Raw genomic sequence first — 20516 nt, forward strand, 5'->3', positions numbered from 1 at the left:
TTTGAAACGAGGCCACTGAGGATTCTCAGAGGCAACAAATGCAACTGCAGGATTTTAATGTGTTTCCTCTTTTCTCAATGGAAAACAACAAAAAGAAGCGATATATACCTGACCTAAGCCACCCTCCCCAGCTGATCAAAGGTGCAGTTCCCAGCATCCCTACCCATAATGTCTAATGTAAATGTTCAGAAGTTCCAAATCGAGAGAAAGGGAACACCACCATTCGCAGCTTAAGTTCTCTCCCCCCGCCAGAGATGCAAGGGGGCAGCAGGTAGCGTGCACCAGTGAAAGGAGCTAAAGAGAGCAACGCTCCCAAAACTCTCCAGGAGCCCAGGGAGCAGCTCCTTGGTTGCAGAGGGTGGTTTCCAAGGCCAGATGGCGCCCCCTGGAGGCTGCAGAGGGGCTGGAACCCCAAAGAAGTCCAGCCTGCACTGGGAGCCCTTTGGTTAGACTCTCGGTCCTACGGGCTTTTTTCTAGGTCAGTCCCTGCGGAGCCTGGGGAGAGCTAGCCCCTGCTGCTTTCCTCAGGATACGTGGACAGGTGATGGCAAAGCTGAGTCCAGTGAAACAAAGAGAGGACCAGAGCCCAAAGGAGACCAGGAAGGGCAACCCCCAGATTCCGGGGGCCCAATCAGCCATGAGCGGGTTGGGGTTCGGGATGTAATCGAAACTATCTGTTGCCGAGACCTGCTCTGGGCCTCCAGAAGAGTATCTGGCTCTCCCAGCCTCAGGCCCCGTTCTGGCCGCTGGCATCTCTCCGGTCTTCAGTCTATTTGAAAAATCACAGCGCTGTTTCTGGGTAGCCCAGGAAACAGCTTTTCTCAGTCAGTCGGGATCCTGACAGCGTGTCAACTGATCACCGTCCAAGTCCACTGGAGAAATTATTTCCTCCGCTTCTGCTTCATATCCTTTTTCTGCTTCATATTTCTGTTCTTCTTCAACTTTTTGTTCTGCTTTGGTTCTTTTTCCCCTTCTGATTTTCTTTTCTTGTCACTGGAGAAACGGGGGTGAGAAAGTGGGAGGGAGAATGTGAGATAGTGGAGATAGGTGCTAAACGTGAAATTTAAATTGTCCTCTGCCCATATGCCACTTCAGAAAAATGCCAGTGATCCAGAAGTTCTTATTCCACCTCTGGGGGGCGGGGGGTTGTGCTCGCACGGGGAGGAGGACCGAAACCTTAGATGACTCTTCCCGAACACTTCGCAAACTCCCACTCTGAAGTGCTATAGGCCACATGCCCTTCACCATCATAAAGAGTCACACAGGGGCAGCCAAGGCAAGAGATGCCCTGCTAGGATTTGGCCTCCTCACAGTGCCTTGGAGAGGAAGTCAATCTGATTAGGTCAGAACCAGATCTCCCACTGTGATTTCTGTTAGTGGGGCCATCGGGGATAGGGTAGTCTGAAGAGACTAGCAGGAGCGAGACCACACCTTGGCTGCAGGCTGGAGACTATCAGCTCTGCACTCTCTCAGACCAAGTCCTAGGCCCCACACCTAGCAACAGAACACACAGCCAGGCAGTCACACTGGCCTCCTAGCTCTCGGGACTTGGGACATGGATGGCCAACATATTCCCACAAGTGGTCAGTACCTTAGATAGGAGCTGGAAATCAGTGTTATACTCCATGTTCACCAAACCCGGGGCAGAGTCAGAATACACATTTATGTCTTATTCTCCTTATCTATTTTATTCAGTCCCATAACCCTTAAAACCCCTTTCCCCAATCTTCCAACAATAGGTCTTAGACCCTAAATGGGGAAGAGTCTCCCTGCCAATCCCCAGTTGTCCTGCATGTTCACTTATAAGTTCATGTATGCCCTCTCCACCAGGCCTGGGTGTGCCTGTGTGTCTACTTGTGAAATGACAGAGTGGGCACATGTGTCCATTAGCCCACTTATGTGGGCCTCTAAGTGATTAAGCCCCTTATTTGTTCCCAATTCGGGTCCCCTGGGGACCAACCAACTCTATACCATGGAAGAAATGAAAGCTGACACACCACGAGTAAAGACAACAGCCTGGTTCTCAGATTCTCCTCTCAGAATGGTTAGGGAAGGAGGAAAACTTGTGAGTAGTCAATCTCTCACCTCTTCAGACTGACCAACGATGCATTTTGTCCTGCTTTGTTCAAAACCTCATTCCACTCCTCGTCATCACCACGGATTATATATCTATACAAGAGAAGAAATGTCCAAATGAGGCCATCTGTTTCCTGCCATGAAAACCAAACCTGGCCATGTCCTCATGGGAGAGAAAGAAAGGAAGCGGCCTAGGAAGCAGAGAAATGAGCTACACCACTGCCAGTCATCAGGCTGACTCTACCATAGACCCCACATCCGTGATAAGCCTCAAAACAATGCAGTCCTCAGCAGATGGGGGTCTGTGCCCATCCCAAAACCTCCTTAGCCCATGACCCCTATAGATGGCATGTGGATAGGCTGCACTTGCAGTTAAATATTCATTGGTGGGACACATTTTCAAAATCTGCAAACTACTAATAAATCATTAGCAAGCTATTATGAAATAGAACAAAAGCAAATGAAATTGGGGAACAGAACCACCTCGACTAGTTTCTTGGAGATTCAGTGTTAACTGATGGCTACAATGGAGGAGGTAGTAGTCCAACAATAAGGTGGGGAAAAAAAGACAGAGACAGTTGCAGATAAGCCTGAGAGAGGCAGATGAGACAAGAGCAGAGACTGAGACACACAGACAAGCAACTCCCAACCCGCCCCCTCTCTCACACACGTGGGCACACACACCAATGAAAGCTAGATATTTGTCATCCTGTTTCCCCGGGACGATCGGCTGCCTGCAGGCCCCAAGTGGGACAAGGCTGCTGCCGACACAACCCTGAAGCCATCCTTCAGGGTGGTAATATTGGGAACTTACCTGCATCACACTGGAGCAGACAAGACTGCTGGCAGGGAGGATAATCAGCCACACTCTGAGACCGGGATTTGGAGCCAAAACACAGCAGGGAAAACTGTCCTAACCTTTCAGAGTTTTACATAAAACATTCACTACCCATTATTCCATAAGAAAGAAGCCCAGGAACTAAGAGATGACAGCGGCCATAGACAAAGTCCTTACTGAGAGAGGTCCATTTCCTTTAGCTTCCCCATTTCTTTTTGGTGTTTCTCCTGGAATTCCTTAGCAGCTTCATTCTAAGTTTTCAAAGAGTAAATTGAGAGTTAAACATTGTTATCTTCGCCTCACACAAAGAACCAAAATCTGTCACTCTCGCTCCCCTGGCCCAGCAAGATATTGGCTTATGAATACCCAAATTCAGCACCACCACCCCTCTCCCTTTTTGATTTAAAATGTCCCCTTGAACAAATATTTGAGGAAAGCGGCAATCTATACTGATTTCAATTATAACTGTAGGAAAAAAAAAGAGCAAAAAGAAACATTTGAAACATTCCAAGACAGAAATTTCTCAACTCCAATTGTAATAGGGCAAATTGGGCACAGGGTTCTCTTCCATATAAAAAGAGCACAGGTCCACATGAAAAACAGTTCCACAGACTTCTGAAAAAAGAAAAAAACATACCAGGTCATCATTCAAAGATTTAATGGTCGGTTCCATTACAATATCTTTTGTTGCCACCATCTGCTCCTCTATGGCCTTCTCTTGGATGAGACTGAACAACTGGGGGAAAAGATACCAAGAAAGTCAGCACATGGGAGCGCGGACCACTGGACATTAGGTAACCCTGACACCAGGAGGTGAAGCCTGCAAATTTCTTTGCTGCCGAGACTCACAAATCGTTTCTGGGATCAGAAGCATTGGTGGCCCTTGGTTCTCAGGCCAGGACCCAAACCCTTCAGGATGGACGGACGGGAGCAGAATATCATAGCCCAGGTACTGTGGCCAAGGCTGCCACTGGCACCCTAGCAGGTCCAATCAGTCAAGGTAAGTACGGTGAAGGCGTGGACAGGTTTTCAAGGACAGGAGCGGAGTTGCAAGCTCAATTACGGATTTGGAAACCATCAGGATCACCTTCCACCACTTCAAATATGGTCAAAATGGGGCATCTGGCAAACTTCGGAGCAGGAGGAAATGATGCAGGCTAAGGCTCACCTCCAAAATGGAAGCCAGCCAGCTTTGCCCCCTTAGCCAGATGTCGGCAAAGGCAGCCATTGAGGCCGGGGCTGATCATATTTCTGTTGGGCCTCTCCAAAAGCCAAAAGCCTCCTGGGCCTTCAACTGGGGGCTTTAATAGCACTAATAGCTATTAAATAGCTATTAATAACCTGGTGACCAACTGAGCATAAAGCAAAGAGGCACTTACTGGCATGTTAACAGCTTCCATTTCTAGGCAAAACCAGGTCTGGAAACTTCCACCAGGCCCCAGGTTGCCTCCACTGCCTCCAGTTCTGGGTCCCTTGCTCCATAACCACACGACAGGGAGCTGATGCCAATTTCCAGAGCAGACGGAAGCAAGAATGTGCAAGACCCGTTCTGTCCTCAGCAAAACATTTATCCCCTCGATTTGGCCCCAGTCACTAAGGGGAAAGAATGAAGCCACTCCCCGACAAGCCCACTGTCACCTGCACTACTTTGCGGATGATTCGGTTAAAAAGGCCCATGAGCTGGCTGCTGGGGAGCTCGATCTCCTTTTCCATTTGGTCCAAAGATTTGTGCTGCAATCCAATCCCCAGCAACAGCGCCTGGAGAACAGAAGCCTATTACAGCTAATTCATGACATTCGCCTTCCTCCCCTCTGCGAACCTGAAGGTTTCCCTGAAATTTAAAGAGGCCTCTGATGCTGCTTGCAATTTGGCTACCCAAACTTTCGATCCTTTCCCATTTATATCGCTCCATACGATCCCTCCCCAAATCTTTTTAAATTAATATCAAACTCAATCCCAGCATTTATTGGATCCTACTAAGAGCAGGGAGATATAACAGGTGATCAGCTCAGACTCAGTCCTCCTCCAGCTCAGGGTTCATGATATTATGTGGTAGGGAGAGCAAAATCTCTATCTCTCTACAGATGAGGAAACTGAGGCTCAGAGAGGTGAAGTGGCTTGCCCAAGATCACCCAGTAGGCCAGTGGTAGAGCTGGGCTAGAACCCAGGTCTCCTATCTCCCTGTCCTGTGGTCCTCCCGCTGGACCTCGCTGCTCAGGCTTCAATTACACTGCCCACTGTATTTTTCTCTTGTCTCATTCTGATGCCCCAGGTCAACATTTCTGGCAAGGGATAGCTGCGTAACTCCAGTTCTAGCACTCGCCTGTACAAAACTGCCAAGGAGAGAAGAAATGACCTACCGCCTGGGCAGCAGACAGGGACATATCTCCCAGCTGGTTCAGGAAATACATTCTGGAGATGGTCGGGATCATGTCCATGATCAGGTGATAGTCCACCATGTTCCGTGAATACATCTCTAACCTCTTCAGGTCGTATGAGATGAAGACTGCTTCCAGTTCTTGCCGACTCAACGCTGTGCACCCAAACCCCAAATAGCGCTTAGTTATCTAGGAATAAACAGTGCCCATTTACAACTACTGGGCACACTCACTCCTATTTGGGGGTGTGTCAAACAGCCCGGGTAGCTCCACTGAGCCCTTGCTCCAATGACTGTGTTTAGGTGAAGACAAGACTGTGACAAGACTGCCTCAGATGGGCTTGATGGTGTCTCTAATAACCTGTAATTATTATTATTTAAACATCCCAGAAAGAATTCCTGGTAATGTACAATTTCATACAGTGCCTTCTGGGTGACGTTTCCTTCGCTCAAAATCAGCTCCTAGTAGAGAAACGAATGGGGACTCCTTGCCATTTCTTACACTGCAGGGGTATTTAATATTCCTGGAGAGATGCCGAATACGGGCCGGGGCCCCTTCTAAAGGTAGTCTCTCAACCTCACTCATCAGGGTGACCAAAGCCAAGGGAGCTCCAAACTCTCACTGGTCCCCACCCTCCCCTGGTCAGCTCTGAGCCAAGAGGAACCATAACTGTTGTCCAGATGAGTTCACTCTCCCAAATCCCTTTCAACTTCCAGGTTCAGAAGACATTTCCTCACAGGGAAGGTCAACGGAGGACTTAATAGGACTGCTGTTCAGTTTAAACACAGAACATGCCAAGATCACTGCACGGAACACACCCCATCACTTCAATGCGGCACAAGTTTCTGACTCTGAGAAGCCATCTTGGATATTTTTGGGCCGTGAACTCCAACCTCTTCTCTCACCTGCCAGGACTTTCTTCCCAATATTCTTGTTCTGTAGAATATTCAGGGCCAGCGATGGGGAGAACGTACTGAACTGATAAGACAGCAGGGACAAGAACCTCCTTCTGAAATCTTAAGGACAAAGTAACAGACGGTGATTGCAAATGAGTCCAGGGCCTCTTCCTGCACTGCTTCTACCCACCCTCCCCTTCTAAGTGCTTGCTCACCTTTCCAGAAGGCAGAAAGCCAGGGCTCCTGCTCGGCCTCCTCCTCTTCACTCAGCATCTTGAGCATAACACACGAGTGCTCTCCTGTCAGGTCATTCTGAGTAACAAGTGCAGTTTGAAAAGGCATTGATCATCACCTCTTAAATTACTAACCAGGAATGAGTAGCAAGCTAGCTACACTTACTAGACAGAACAATTACACAGGGTGGAGGGTTTCTTTGCTAAATCATAGAAGGCCTTCTTTCCTTTCATCCGAGCCAGACCAAGCCACTTCAAAAAAAAATGACCCAGAAATGGGGTATCCAGCAAGGGACATAAATCAAGGGTATTATCTCAAGTCCCATGCTACTACTTGTTGGGGTTCTCTGAATAAAAAGGATAAAGCATCCTAAGTGAATCAGGACAAACCTTGATTTTTGTAGCTCAATCTAGGCAAAAAACAGGAATCCGACCCAGATACCCCCATGCTGCCCTTGCAAATTCTAAATACCAACTCTTCCCCTTGATAAGACAGTGTGTGAATGTCCGATAAATCAGTCCTAGAATAACAGCCTACAGTTAAGTACAATGCCGATTTTGGCCAAATGGAGGTAAAGACAAATCACCTCAAAAATGATACACACTCCCAAAAATGGAAGTTATACCTGAGGACAATCTTAATTAGTGAAAAAAAATCCCATTGGGGCCAAGCCAGGATTGGATCCAGGCTAGGCACCGATAACAATCTTTGCTGAGGATTGAACACAGGCCTGCTTGGGTTGGTCAATATGTATGTTGCTCTCAATGGATATGAAGTGCTTTAACGGATCCGAAGTCTAATGGCACATTTCCAGTTTCTGAGTCATTAGTTGGAACATTTCAGGGGCCCTGAGATCCAAAATTCACCATCATCATCATGGACACCATAAAGAACCTACCGAGTATCCACAGGAGGCAAAGCATTATATCAGGCACCGGGGGTATTTTTTTAAAAGAACAGATTTGGTCCCTATCCTCAAGGAGTCCACAACCTAACTGGGCAAGGGAGAAGGATGAACATAATCAGCGAGATAAATTAATTCATCAATACACTCGGAGTGCACTGAAGGAATGAAGTGCTGGGAAGGTGTGGGTCTGGCACTTTACTGAACTACTGATTATATTGGGCGCAGCCATTCAGGGAAGGTGTCCTAGAAGAGGGGGGCCTCAAGCAGCATGGCCTCCTGGATAAAGCAAGGGCCAGAGAGCCAGACAACCTGGGTTCTAATCCCGGTTCCAATACCTCCCTGTTGTGGGACCTTGGGCAAGTCACTAACTTCTCTGTGCCTCCATGTCCTCAACTGCAAAATGGGAATTCAATACCTGTTCTCCCGCTTAATTAGATTTTGAGCCCTAATGTGGGACAGGGACTGTGTCCGACCTGATCTAACTGTGTCTGTCCCAGGGCTTGACACATAGCAAGCGCTCAACCAATACCATTTAAAAAAAAAAGTGCTGTCACTTTGAAGAGAGACTTGGTAAACAGGTAGAGGGGAGGTTGTTCCACGCACCACACTGCTTTTGTTAAGAGGGTGAGGCGTCGGGACCTGAGGGTTTCATTATAGGAACACCAGCCAGCCCATCACCCATCCAGCAAAGGGGATCATCTTTTTTAATAAGGAAGGCCAAAGTCGGACCCACTTCCTCCAAGCACTTGCGCAGTACTCACCGGGGTTTGTCGGAGGTAAACGGGAACAAAGCCAGCTCGCTTCCAAAACCTGCAAGAAGAGCAGTTCAGTGGTGATGCTCACAGGCCAACAGTCCTGTCATACACCATGAAGAGGGGTAGGGAGGGATAGGGCCCCCAAAGGAAGTCTCGGGGAAGGCAAGGAGGGAGGGGAGGAGCAGTGGAGACACAGATACAGTCTAGCATAGCTACTTTATGAACAAAGCAAGGAAAACAGAGAGCCCCAGGGGAGAAACTCCACAACATCCCCTTGCCCCAGGTGAATACATCACCCTAGGAAACCTACTTTAGCAGCCTCGGGGTCAAGCCATAGGAAACCCCCAGATAGTCCAGATTTTCAGCAGGTCTCTCACTCAGTTTGAGAAGTAAAGGGGGCAAGTCTTTGCGAGGAGTCACCACCTCTTCCAACAAGCTGACAGCCTGGGGGAAGATGTGAGAAACGATGACAACTTGTTCTAATAATAATAATAATGTTGGTATTTGTTAAGCGCTTACTATGTGCAGAGCACTGTTCTAAGCGCTGGGGTAGACACAGGGGAATCAGGTTGTCCCACGTGGGGCTCACAGTCTTCATCCCCATTTTACAGATGAGGTAACTGAGGCACAGAGAAGTGAAGTGACTCGCCCACAGTCACACGGCTGCCGAGTGGCAGAGCTGGGATTCGAACCCATGACCTCTGACTCCAAAGCCCATGCTCTTTCCACTGAGCCACGCTGCTTTCCTCTGAGGGACAGCTGAATAATCCCATGCATCTTTAACAGGTTCCAACAAGGTGCCCATCTTGGTAAAGAATGTGTAAAACACCATCTGAAATTTTAAAATGCAGCACTAATACACAAGTAAAGGAGGCATTAATAGAAGGCTGAACTACTAGCAGCATGTGACTAGTTTTGCAAAGTAAGACTAGAACTTTTAGGTCTCTGGCTCTTACACAGCTGAAAGAAGACGAAACAGTAATAACATTAACAAAAATATCGATGACATCAGCTTTGTGCTTGTGTGCCAAACACCATGCTAAACGCTTGAATAGATAAAAACACTGGGAAGCGGTCTGGTCTAGTGGAAAAAGCACAGGCCTGGGAGTCATAGGAACTGGGTTCTAATCCTAGATCCACCACTTGCCTGCTGCGTGACTTTGGGCAAGTCGCATAACTTCTCTTTGCCTCCTGTTTCCTCCAGGATTAAGACTGTGAGCCCCATGTGGGAAATGGACTATGGCCAACCTGATTAGCTTGTATCTTACCCCGGAGCTTAGTACCATGCCTGGCACATAACAAATACCTTAAAAAATCCCCTTATTATTAACACAATTGCATCAGATGTACTCCCTGTCTCACACTGGGCTCACAGTCTACGAACCGGTGAATGGAATCAATGGCCATGTTCCCCAAGGAGTGGAGGGAAATCTGCTATTGCTCTGAGGATCTTAACTGGATAGATGGTTCAACCCTGGAGGACCCCGTAGACTTGATGATATCTCAAGTACCAACTACAGCCCACACCTTCAGAGTTATGCAAAGCTTCCCTACCTCACTGCTCACGGTGCTGATTCCTTTTGACTCTTGGATCTCCTTTTCCTCAAGGCAGGGGAATTTGCCCTCGTAGTACATCTGCAACAACTGAAGAGCTCGACTGCCATAGCCCATCTGCAGGGCAAATGTAGGGAGGAGACAGAGGAGAATGACAAACCATAGGATGGAAAACTTGAGTTGCTCACTAAAAGACTTTACCCGTGACTCATTCCAAAGCACTGTACCCGGAGCAATGACGCCATCACCTCTGCTGCTGGAAAATGGCTTCAACCACCCAACCTTGAGTAACGACAGCAGGCTCCTGGTTGGTCTGGCCGGTCTGAACTACACTGGAAGCAGCCTGTGAGGGCAGGGGCCTGGGCTTTTATCTGCAGACCTCTCCTAAAGTGCCTGAGATGGGGCCTTGAACTGCTATGTAATGAGAACTAATGTTCTAGGAAGCAGGAGATTACCTCTCAGAATCGAGCTCAGGCCAATAACCTCTGGTTCTCAAAAAGGGAGACTTGGATAATCAACAGTAATAGTCTCAGATGCAAGCCTCGCCCCCAAGTTCATAGCCCAGCAGCCCCCAGAGCTGCATGCGTGCGTGTGCACGCGTGTTCATGTGGGCGTGTAAATGGGACACACTGGCTTTAGGTAATTAGTGGCAGTGTGGCTCCAGGGAGCAGAAAGAAGTTGAGAGACGACAGGATACATTACCCCTTGATAATCTGGGTGAACAGCAATGCGAACAACTCTTCCCCCAGAGAGACTGCCAAAGTCAGGGTCCTGGAACTGTTAGGGAGAGACAAGCCAGTAACTCAACCACGAAGAATCCCCAGTCATTTCCCAGGGATCCTATTCCCCAGTCATTTCCCAGGGATCCTACCTCTCAGAATGAACAGGATGAGTCTCATTACCTGTTCCGACACAGTCCACGGAATAAGATCGCCTGAAGCTTTCTTCCCCCGAGACAGACTGTTCATGATGGACTGACGAGAGATCTCCCCCTCCAGACACACCTATGAAGAAGAAAGAAGCTCAGTTGAGGTATTTCTCTCTCCAAATCTGGACTTTTCACCTGAGACTATTTAAAAGGAAACAGATGGGGATGCTCTACTTTGTCATCTGGTCAATTCCATAGAGCTGGTTCCCAAGAGGACTCCAACATGAAAACTGAGCTATTTTTCACCACTCCTGACCCAGAAGAAGCCTGACTTCTGAGTTTTAAGAGGCAGGCAGTATATTCAACCCTATCATTCTTAATGACAAATGCATCCACCAGAAATTGCAACCCAGTAGACCAGCTTAGGGAGGTTCAGTGACACAGTACAATTTCTGTTAACCGACATGTTCTGGTTCATGGCACAGAAGGAACTTTTTTAGCAAGGCCAAGGGCTCCTCAATTAAATTTGCACCCCAAGCACCTAAAGGGCATGGTGTCACATAGTTATACCCAAATCCCCCCAATGCTTTCTGTCATCTCCTCGTCCCTATCAGATAGTGGCCACTCCAACACTATCAGGCACAGTCCTCAGATTGGTGGCACAATTGGTTTCATTGAAATGCCGCAGATCAGAGCCAGTGGCCTCATGGGAACAACGTTGCAAATGGGGGAGGACTGGTTCCTGAACCAAGGTAGTTACCAAAGATTACCCAGAACTACTGAGTAACAGTGCTACGTGAATATATTTCTATGGAACCTCAGAGTGGTCCTACAATAGGGCAGCTGCAGAGTGGATAAAGCACAGGCCTGGGAGTCAGAAGGTCATGGGTTGTAATTCCCACTCAGCCACTTGTCTTTTGTGTGACCTTGGGCAAGTCCCTTATCTTCTCTGTGCCTCAGTTATTCAGTTATAAAATGGGGAATGAAACAGTGAACCCCACATGGGACAAGGGACTGTGATCAACTCTATTTGCTTGGATTCCCCCAGTGCTCACTACAGTGCCTGGCACAAAGTAAGCACTTAAATACCATTATTATTATTATAATTCTTTAGCAAAACAGTAGGTGACTTCCCTGCCAGCCACCCTCCAGCCTCTCCCACTCCACCCCACCCATCCTCTTCACATTTTCTCTCCACATCACAGCTTAGGCGGTTAGTCCTGTAAAGCTGAAACAGGATGCAAATACCATCCATCATAACTTGACATGTCCCAGGTTGAGGATCTCCTGCCCCGATAGACCGACCGGGGTTAATGATCCAGGCTGCTCTCGGCTATATAAGCCATACATAGGACATCAACACTCAGGTGAGGCTCGGCCTTTCCCACCTGAACAACAGCCAGGACTTCTGGCAGAGAATTCTGCGTCGGGGGAACTGGTGGCAGTAGACAGAATAGGTGATGAGCAGGAGCATCTGAAAGCATCTGGAGGTCATTGGGAGAATTCTGGAACAATCCCAAATGGCAACAAGTTAGGAAAATCAGGTCTCAGCGGCTTAATTAAATTACTCAAATTGTGGCTACCAGCTCTTGCATTGACATTACTTCCTCCCTCCTATCCCCTCCGTTCCCCACTCAGGGTTCAAGCCAATATTGTGAAGTTTTATTTTTGATTGTTGCTTGTAATTTGGATCTTGTCGCTAGAAACCTCCAAGCAGTAAATGCCTGTTTTTGAAGTGGCGAAAATTGTAAAAAAGTCAAGCAGGTCTAAGGTGGAAATGGCACTCTCGAAATCTGACCTGACCCAGGGAATTTAACAAGGAGAGCACTTGAGTCAGGCTTGGAGAGGAGGGTTAACAGGTTGCTCAATCCTCAAGTAGAGGAACGTGCAAGACTCCGTCCATGGAGACTACCTAGTGCCAAGGGAGAAGTGTGGCCTAGTGGAAAGAGCACAGGACAAGGAGTCAGGAGACCCAGGTTTTAGCCCAGCTCTGCTGCTTGCCAGCTTTGCGATCTTAGGCAAGTTGCTTTGGCCTCTCTGTATCTCAGTTTCCTCAACTGAAAAACAGGGATAAAATACCTGTTTCTCCTCCCTCAGACTGTGAGTCTCAGGTGGAAAAGCAAATGTGTCCGACTGTTCGTCCTGCATGTACATATCCCAGTGCTCAACCCAGTGGTTGGCACAAAGTAAGCACTTAGTAAATACAACTGTCATGCTAAATCATGATAATTTTCAAATGCGAAACTTTCAAAAACTTGACCCCTCAGTGCTACTATTTCTATTCCCAAGAACTCTGGGTTTACCTTGTAATGGGAAGCCACATAGAGAGCCATCAGCCGCTGCAGAAAAACTTCCGATGCCTTGTGATAACAGAAGAGCGTGTCTCGATTCACATAGTACCTAGCTCCAGGGTTAAGGAACTAACCGAAGAACCATCAAGATCCCATCAGTACTGATTCATAGCTCCTTCCATCTAAATCAACACACATCCCTTAGGTTGCCAGGGAAGCCAAAGCAGAGATGAATAAATACCTCCATTCCCAGAAAAAGGCCCTCCCGCTGGGACCCGATTCAGAAGTCAACATATACAGGAGGGAGTCAGATCACCAGGAGGAGAAGAGGGAACGGGGTATAGAGCTGGCAATGTGCCACAGTTATCCCAACCAATCCCAGCATCTTTTTGAATTTTTGTCATCGAAGCTGAGAGGTACAGAAGGCAATCACTAATGGGAAATCCACCCTAAGACTTCAGGAAGATAAGAAATTTGACATGGGCAGTTGAAGGGCTGACCTCCGGAGCAGAAAATTACCACTAGAAGTTCTGCCTCAACCAGCTTTCGGCAGGATTGCTGGGTCCCACCCCAACCCATCACCACCCTCACTTCACAACCCGTTTCCTTAACTATTTTGGAGGATACAGGTCACAGGCCTCGGGCAGAGGGCAGCCCGAGACTATCCTGGTGATATTGAGGCAGTCCAGGCACAGCAAGTCATTAAGCCACTTCTCCACAGGATCGCCGGGGGCATAGCGGATCGACTCGTGGAGGGAAACTTCGTGTAATGTTCGAGCTGTCCAATCCCCAAGGAAGAAAAGGTTAAAAAAAAGTCCATTCTTTGTGATTAAGGAAACCATTTCTCCTCGAACGCAAATACAGTTTTGGGGGACGTTCAAAACCTTCCCGTGGCAATGGACCCCAACCTGTGAACACATACCCATCAATCCAATCTGATGCCACATTCCCCATGGCCAAGTTTAAGCATCAGTGGCAATTCCCCCCTCACCATTCCCAACCAATGTGTTTTCAGTTTCTCTCCATCTGCACTCCATCCCTCATTCCCAAAACACTGTTACAGAAGAAGTTAGAATGACCCCAGGTAAGAAGGGAGCAAACCAGCTGGACTATGAGGTTAGGAAGAGTCTGTAAAGCTAAGTAATAACCAAGGTATATGAGGAGCTATGCTGTAGAGCCAGATGCTCAAGTGCCCTTTTGTGTCTACAGATTTGGGAACTGGCAGACAACTCAGTCAAGTCCCAGCACCATCTGGGTCACTGGTGGTCACTGGTGTCCTTCACTTAGAGGGTATCAAAAGAGGGTTATGTGACAATGGTTGGACAGGCAGACCAACCACAGGACAATGCCTAATTTGGTAGCTTTCATAGAAAATGTCAGGAAAGTACCATGTTGAAACTCATGAGGTCTAGAAGAAGTTTATCGTTATTACTTTAGGGCAGCACCAGAAGCCGGGTCATCAGGATTTTACGCTTTACTCTGCTACAGGCTCATCTAGAAAGCATTATGGCCTGGGGGAAATAGCATGGGCCTAAGAGTCAGAGGATCTGGGTTTTAACCCCAGCTCCGCTATGTGACCTTGGGCAAGTCACAACTTCTCTGTGCCTCAGTTACCTCATCTGTAAAATGGAGATTAAGTTAGTGAGCACCTTGTGGGACATGGATGGTGTACAACGCAATTAGTCTGTACCTATCCCGATACTTAGAACAGTGTCTGGCACATGGTAAGCGCTTAACAAATACCATTAAAAAAAAGTAGTCAAATTCTCTGTTCCCATTTAAATATAAATGAGGAAATGTAGACCTTGTCTGTTCTATGTGAAACCCTGGAGCAGCTGTGAGGCTATGTGACCTAAGGCCCCATATAAATTCAAGATATTCTCTAAGAAATGTTATATTTTAGAGACTGGGTTACCTGACGCCAGCCTGGCTGTGGTTGTGGATTTGTTTTCTGCTGTCGTACTGATCTGGCTTTGAGCGCTCTGCTGTCGAAGCTGTTGAATCAGTTTCAGGGACAGCGACCGACCCGTGCCTTCATACCTGCAAACCAAAGAGAGACAGGAGAATGAGGCAGTCAATTCCCAAATGACACAGGTGGTCCCATGATCATCTATCCAGCAGCACCAGTAGGGATGCCTCATGCCCCCATAAACACCCATTCTGCAAGGCTACTGTGGTCAGACCAAGAAAGTCTCACGTTCACAAGCCTCCCAACTTTCAAAGAGGGGAAAAAAAATAAATTACTTCTGATCAAAATCGCTTTCCTTAACTCCAAAACAGCAGTAGAGGCAATAGGATTTACCGAACGGCCATTTAGTGTGCTGTATTGTACCAGGCATTTGGGAATTACAGAATTAAAAATGGACATTTCCTGCCCATAAAAGAGCTAACACTCAAATGAGGGGGGCAAAAATAAAAATAGCCACTTTTGGCATGGTGCAGTTCTTCCAAAGGTAATGTTACCTCAAACAGGAAATGGTAAAAGCTACTTGGTCCATGGATGAAAAGACAAAAAACATTCCAGAATGGGGACTCCACTTGCAGAAGCTGAAATTCTTACAGGATGCCAGATGACTAAAACTTTTCTATCTTATCCTAGCCTCCTAGCAGCTTGTCTAAAAACCATCTCCCACCTGTTCCCCTTCCATCCCCTTCACCCCAACTCTTGAGGGAGGAACCCTCGATCATGCCAGGACAAGAAAACTGAGTCCCTCAGCAAAACCATGATCAATCAAAGAAGGGGGGTTGTGGGGGGATGGGACATTTTATTTTCACAGAGACCAGACGGACCATACCCCTGCAGAGGAAAGTTTAGAACACAAAGGCTGACAGAGTAAACGGCTTTACCACCTGGTTTCACTCTGCTTGTATTTACTATCTGACTCTCTCAGTTCCATACCTGAACGGTTTGGGCCCCTAACCGGTGGCTTCTTCAGCCTCTTACCCATTGATCGTTGAAGCCATGAACACCAGATATGGCCCTAACAGGTTTTTCACCAGTGGGAGGGGGATGGCTGCAGCTTCATCAATCACAACCAGCTCAGCCTGACCCAATTTCACCGCATCTGCCGGGTGAATATACTGCAGGGAAAGAAGAGGGAAGAAAGGGGGATATTAACTCCACCATTCTCAGAGCCGAGGCTCATATTGGGAACAATATACACTTCAAAGGTTCCTCTTTCAACTCTCCCCATTTGAACATCTCCTCTCCCCAGAATCCCCATCCTCCTTTCTCCAGTGTCTGTATATTCCTCCTGGCTGTGGCATTGGTGGAGAAATGTTACATTACAAAAAAATTTAAGCCAAAATTTAAGCCAAAAATTTAACCTGCTCATCTTCCTAGCCTGTAAAAGCCGATTGCTGAAGGGAGCACAACAGAATGATACTTGGATGGCAGGACCTGACCTCTGTATAGAATTTGGGGGAGGAAAGTTCAAACAAGATTTGCCATAAAAGGCCCATCTCTACCAGCTGGTTTCTGCACCTTCCCTTTCCCAGAACCCAAGTCCCAGGAAAAGGGCAGTGAGGCAGCCTCAAACTCAGGCTTTCTACTTGAAACTCCAGATTGACATGGTATAAGGAATCAACAGAAATACTACGAGGATAGTTCACTACAAACTCCTAGAGAAAGAAGAGCTGACTCAATATAGTTTGTATTTCCTCCTATGGTTTGTATTTTTATAATAATAATAATAATAATGGTATTTGTAAGCACTACATGCCAACCACTGTTTTAAGTGCTGAGAAAGATATGGGATGTGCAGGCTAGACAGTCCCAGTCCCACATGGGCTCAGTTTAGTAGAGAGAGAAGGATTTAATGCCCATTTTACAGATGAGGAAACCGAGGCAAAGCAAAGTTAACTGAGTTGCCCAAGGTCACACAGCAGACAAGTGGTGGGACTGGGATTACAACCCAGGTCCTGACTCCCAGGCTTGTGCTCTTCCAGTAGGCCCCACTCAGCCATAAAAGTATCCTTGGCACTGAATTCCCTCATTACTCTTTTCCCATGTCCTCTCCTGAACAATGACCACCTCCTCATCTACCTTTACTAACTTCCTCCGGCCCCATTCATCTCCCTCTGAAAGATGGGGAGAAAAATGGCAAAGAACTACTGAAGTGTGAGGAAGGCAAAAAAAAAAAAATGCAGCTTGGCCCCATGCCCATCACTCTTTTCCCCCTGAAGCTTGGGCCTAAATCTCACACAACTGAGGACCCATACTAAACGATACAGAGAGGTACAGTCCCATGATAATGTCTCACACTGTGTTCTAACCACAGGCTTAACAAGGACCTTTATCTTTTGAAGAACCGAACCAAAGCCTCAGCCACATGAAGAGCCCACAGACTTTCTAAAGTTTTAGAAAAACGCTATTTAAAACAGGAAATAATGGGATGGTCATTTGAACTAAGGAGATTCACATCACACTTTTTCAGAGGCTGAAATGCTCTGCTATAGGAGCAGACACAACAACTCAAGACTCACAGGGACTGAAAGGGAGATTAGAACTAGAGTCAAAACAATAAAGGTATTTGTAACTGCCGGTCAATCCATTAATTCAATTTAACAGTGAACGAGATCATAGCTTTTCAGGTTGACTGGCATTTCTAAGACATATTTTTTTTTTTAGCAGCTGCCAAGAATCTGGAATGAGTTTATCGTAAGATAACTCCTTCAATGCACTCAATTACCAAGAACATAGTTTCACCATAAAACGAGATTGTTTCAGATTACTTTCAGGCAGTAATACGAGATCTGACCCTAGAGAAGAAGGTCTTAAAACATTACCTGTATGGTCTGTCTGTGTTCCCTGAACACATTCACTCTGATCACAGCTTTGTTAAACTCAGGATTCAATGACTGTATTATCTCATAGTCCAAATGTTCCTGAGGGATAAGATAAGAGCAACATTGACATGAATTCAAGACTTAAGCAAACACCCGGAGCACATGCTAAACATTAAATAATTGAGCCCTTTGCTTCCCTTTAGCTACACACATCACTTCACAAAACCCAGAGTAATGGCCGATCAGTGTACATATTCCAGCTTGCTTTTCTTACCTGATACTGCAGGGCATCAAACCCTTTAAAAACAAATTCAAACAAGGTGTGGAGGTTATCTGGACTTGGAGAGGTGACAAAGATGTTGGAGTACCTATGGAACAACAGACAACGATCTTAGAAACGCTAGTATCGGTGGCTTCTCCACTTAGGGTTTACAAAAATTCCCAATTCCAGTACTGAACTAATGCCCCCAAAATCATACTCAGTAGGTCAAAGAGAAGCGGTATGACCTACTGGAAAGAACACAGGCCTGGGAGTCAAAAGACCTGGGTTCTAATCTCAGCTCTGCCACATCTGCTGTTCGACCATGAGCTCTAGTTACCTCATCTGGAAAATGGGGATTAAGGCTGTGAGTCCCATGTTAGACGTGGACTGTATCCGACCTGATAAGCTTGTATCCACCCCAGGGCTTAGTACAGTCTCTGGCACATAGTAGGCGCTTAACAAATACCATTAAAAAAAGAGAGAGAGGAAGAATCTGGTTTACATTCTGGGGCATCTCTAGACCCAAGTTGTAGAGTTTGCTGTAAGTCACTTAATGGCTGCTGATATTCTTCAGCAATTCCCAACACAGTGGCATCTACAGTTCAGGAGGGCAAACTCCTGGTAGGGGTGCTGGAAAGATTAGTTTTGCAGAACAGAGCTCACTCACTATCTTCATATTTCTAACTAGTTTAGCACTTATGGTATGGACTATTCCTGGTAGAAGACCCTGAGACCCCAGCCAAAACCAAGTATCATGGTCAGGTTAGGATATTTACTGTGCACAGCCAGCACTGCCAACTTGCAAGAATGGGCAAGGAGAACGCTGAAGGTGCCAGGCCAGGCGGCATAGCTCTGGAGATCCCAGAACTTAACTGGCACCTTGGCAGGCAGGGCATCTAGAAATATCCCAAATATTGTCAGGGACACTAGTCCAAAACTGGAAAGCCCCAGACCTGAGTCCTGCCATCCTCGGTGATGATGCTAAGTAAGACTAGAAACAGGACGCGGGGCCCCACCGTGGCATTTTCAGACCCATAATAGTACTGGTGGTGATAGAACCAGAATTTACTTTTCAAGCCTTTTTGTTTGAAAATTAATACACTTACATCGCTTCTCTCAGGAAAAAAAAATCAGCATTTCCATTTTACAGATAAGGAAATCAAGGTCAAAAAGGGCCACAGTGAGACTGAGGCTGTGCTGGGAATAGAGTTTTAATGTCTACTGGATGGCTCCGCCACTAAGGGATGAAATTAAATTCCAGGGCTGGACAGCCAGACAGAAATAAGAAGTACACCACACTTACCCAAAAGCCACTGCCCCAGCAATGGCCAATCCCAAAGCGGCTGATTTGCCTCGGCCTCGGGCAGCTGTAAGCGCCACGGTGCTCCTCAGTGTCTTCTCCGAGATTGCTTCAATAAATTTCAGTACGGCTTTGGCCTGGGAGATGGGTGAGAAGACAACACGGTAGCCCCACCTTGTCATTCGGTGTGGGAGCATCGCCTCCCTAGAAAAAGTTCTAGCCTTTTTAGTAGAATCCACCCTCCACCATGGCTTTCATTTCCCGGCCCGTTTCCTGAACCGCCTGCGTGGACAAGCAAGGGACTTGCTCTCACATGCTCTTTACATGATGTGCTGCGAAGCCACTTCCATCTGAACCCCATGCCTACCTGGTCAAACGTCTTACAGCTGTCCACCAGCACCCCCACTGGCTGGGTGTCCTGCAAGCTCTCCTTCAACTCTCTCAACTCCATCTGAGAAGGAGTGAGGTTGTCATCCTGCCAGCGAGAAGGGAGAGGGCTCGTCAGTGCCGTTCCAGGCCCCAAGAGATGGGGCAATCCCAGCCCACTCCTTCACCTTCTTTAACACAGTGAGCTGGAGTCCTGAGGGTGAGGCTTGGCATGAAATTTCAAGCCCACTGCTCACTGGGATGCGAGCATGCACATGACAGAGGGAGAGATTATGTCTCAAATACCCAGCCTGATGGCAACATGGTGAAAACAAGAGAGGCAGATGGCACTTTTCTGAGGAGCCTAAAATCCACAGAGCAAGTTTCCTTCCTTCTTCTTCATTCACCACCAGCATCAGGATGCAGTTTCCAGGGGGTGTTTTGTTTTTTTTTTACTGTTATCAAGTATGACCTTCCCCACTCCAACCACCCCAGCCGACCACCCAATCCTCCTTTGACTGCAGTTATTAGCTTGAGGAACACGGCCACAAGGAACAGGGAGCCGTTCAAATCCAAGCCCCAAAACTGACCTGCTGCCCTTTAGACACTCTCCATTTTGCCGACTAAGGGGAAGAAGAAAAGTCCCAGACTCCAGAGGTCCATCTCAGTTATTTCTTACACCAACAGAACAATTCACTTTGGTCCAAGAAGAAACTCTTTCCTAAAGACACTCCCCTCGTTCTGCCCATTAACTGAATAGACCCTGCCTCTTACTAACCTGGAATATATCTGAACAATCCCACAACACCCCCTCCCCGTTAAGAAAACGTGTAGTCCTTCTGATGGGGGACAAGAAGCTAGACCCAAAAGACAGGCCGCAGTCTGGATGCTAAACTCTGCTTGGGGCAGAGAGGGATTAGAAGCCAGTCATGAATTAGGGAGAGAGCTGTGCTTGGCTGCGGATGAGGCAGGCTGACAGGATAACCCACTCAGGCCCCTCTTA

The 20516-nt window shown here is 47.2% G+C and overlaps 1 protein-coding gene across 2 annotated transcripts in view; it reads right to left on the reverse strand.

Moving 5' to 3' along the window:
- The window catches only part of NAT10 (N-acetyltransferase 10), a 31033-nt gene continuing 10517 nt past the window's right edge, over positions 1-20516 (reverse strand). The window contains exons 7-28 of one of the 2 annotated variants that reach the window (XM_029061743.2): positions 19515-19622; positions 19151-19284; positions 17860-17953; positions 17586-17684; positions 15742-15878; positions 14713-14837; positions 13425-13575; positions 12810-12906; positions 11895-12011; positions 10541-10642; positions 10341-10415; positions 9639-9755; positions 8395-8528; positions 8091-8139; positions 6404-6500; positions 6198-6308; positions 5275-5447; positions 4553-4672; positions 3552-3650; positions 3092-3165; positions 2086-2169; positions 1-993 (exon numbers count right to left, since the gene is read on the reverse strand). In XM_029061743.2, the coding sequence (XP_028917576.1) occupies positions 882-993; positions 2086-2169; positions 3092-3165; positions 3552-3650; positions 4553-4672; positions 5275-5447; positions 6198-6308; positions 6404-6500; positions 8091-8139; positions 8395-8528; positions 9639-9755; positions 10341-10415; positions 10541-10642; positions 11895-12011; positions 12810-12906; positions 13425-13575; positions 14713-14837; positions 15742-15878; positions 17586-17684; positions 17860-17953; positions 19151-19284; positions 19515-19622 (2409 nt within the window). In that variant the 3' untranslated portion in view covers positions 1-881. The remainder of the gene's footprint in view (positions 994-2085; positions 2170-3091; positions 3166-3551; positions 3651-4552; positions 4673-5274; positions 5448-6197; positions 6309-6403; positions 6501-8090; positions 8140-8394; positions 8529-9638; positions 9756-10340; positions 10416-10540; positions 10643-11894; positions 12012-12809; positions 12907-13424; positions 13576-14712; positions 14838-15741; positions 15879-17585; positions 17685-17859; positions 17954-19150; positions 19285-19514; positions 19623-20516) is intronic. The other variant, XM_029061742.2, reaches the window with a different exon arrangement.

The sequence above is a fragment of the Ornithorhynchus anatinus genome, chromosome 3 (genome assembly GCF_004115215.2).
Source record: "Ornithorhynchus anatinus isolate Pmale09 chromosome 3, mOrnAna1.pri.v4, whole genome shotgun sequence".
Taxonomy (NCBI): domain Eukaryota; kingdom Metazoa; phylum Chordata; class Mammalia; order Monotremata; family Ornithorhynchidae; genus Ornithorhynchus; species Ornithorhynchus anatinus.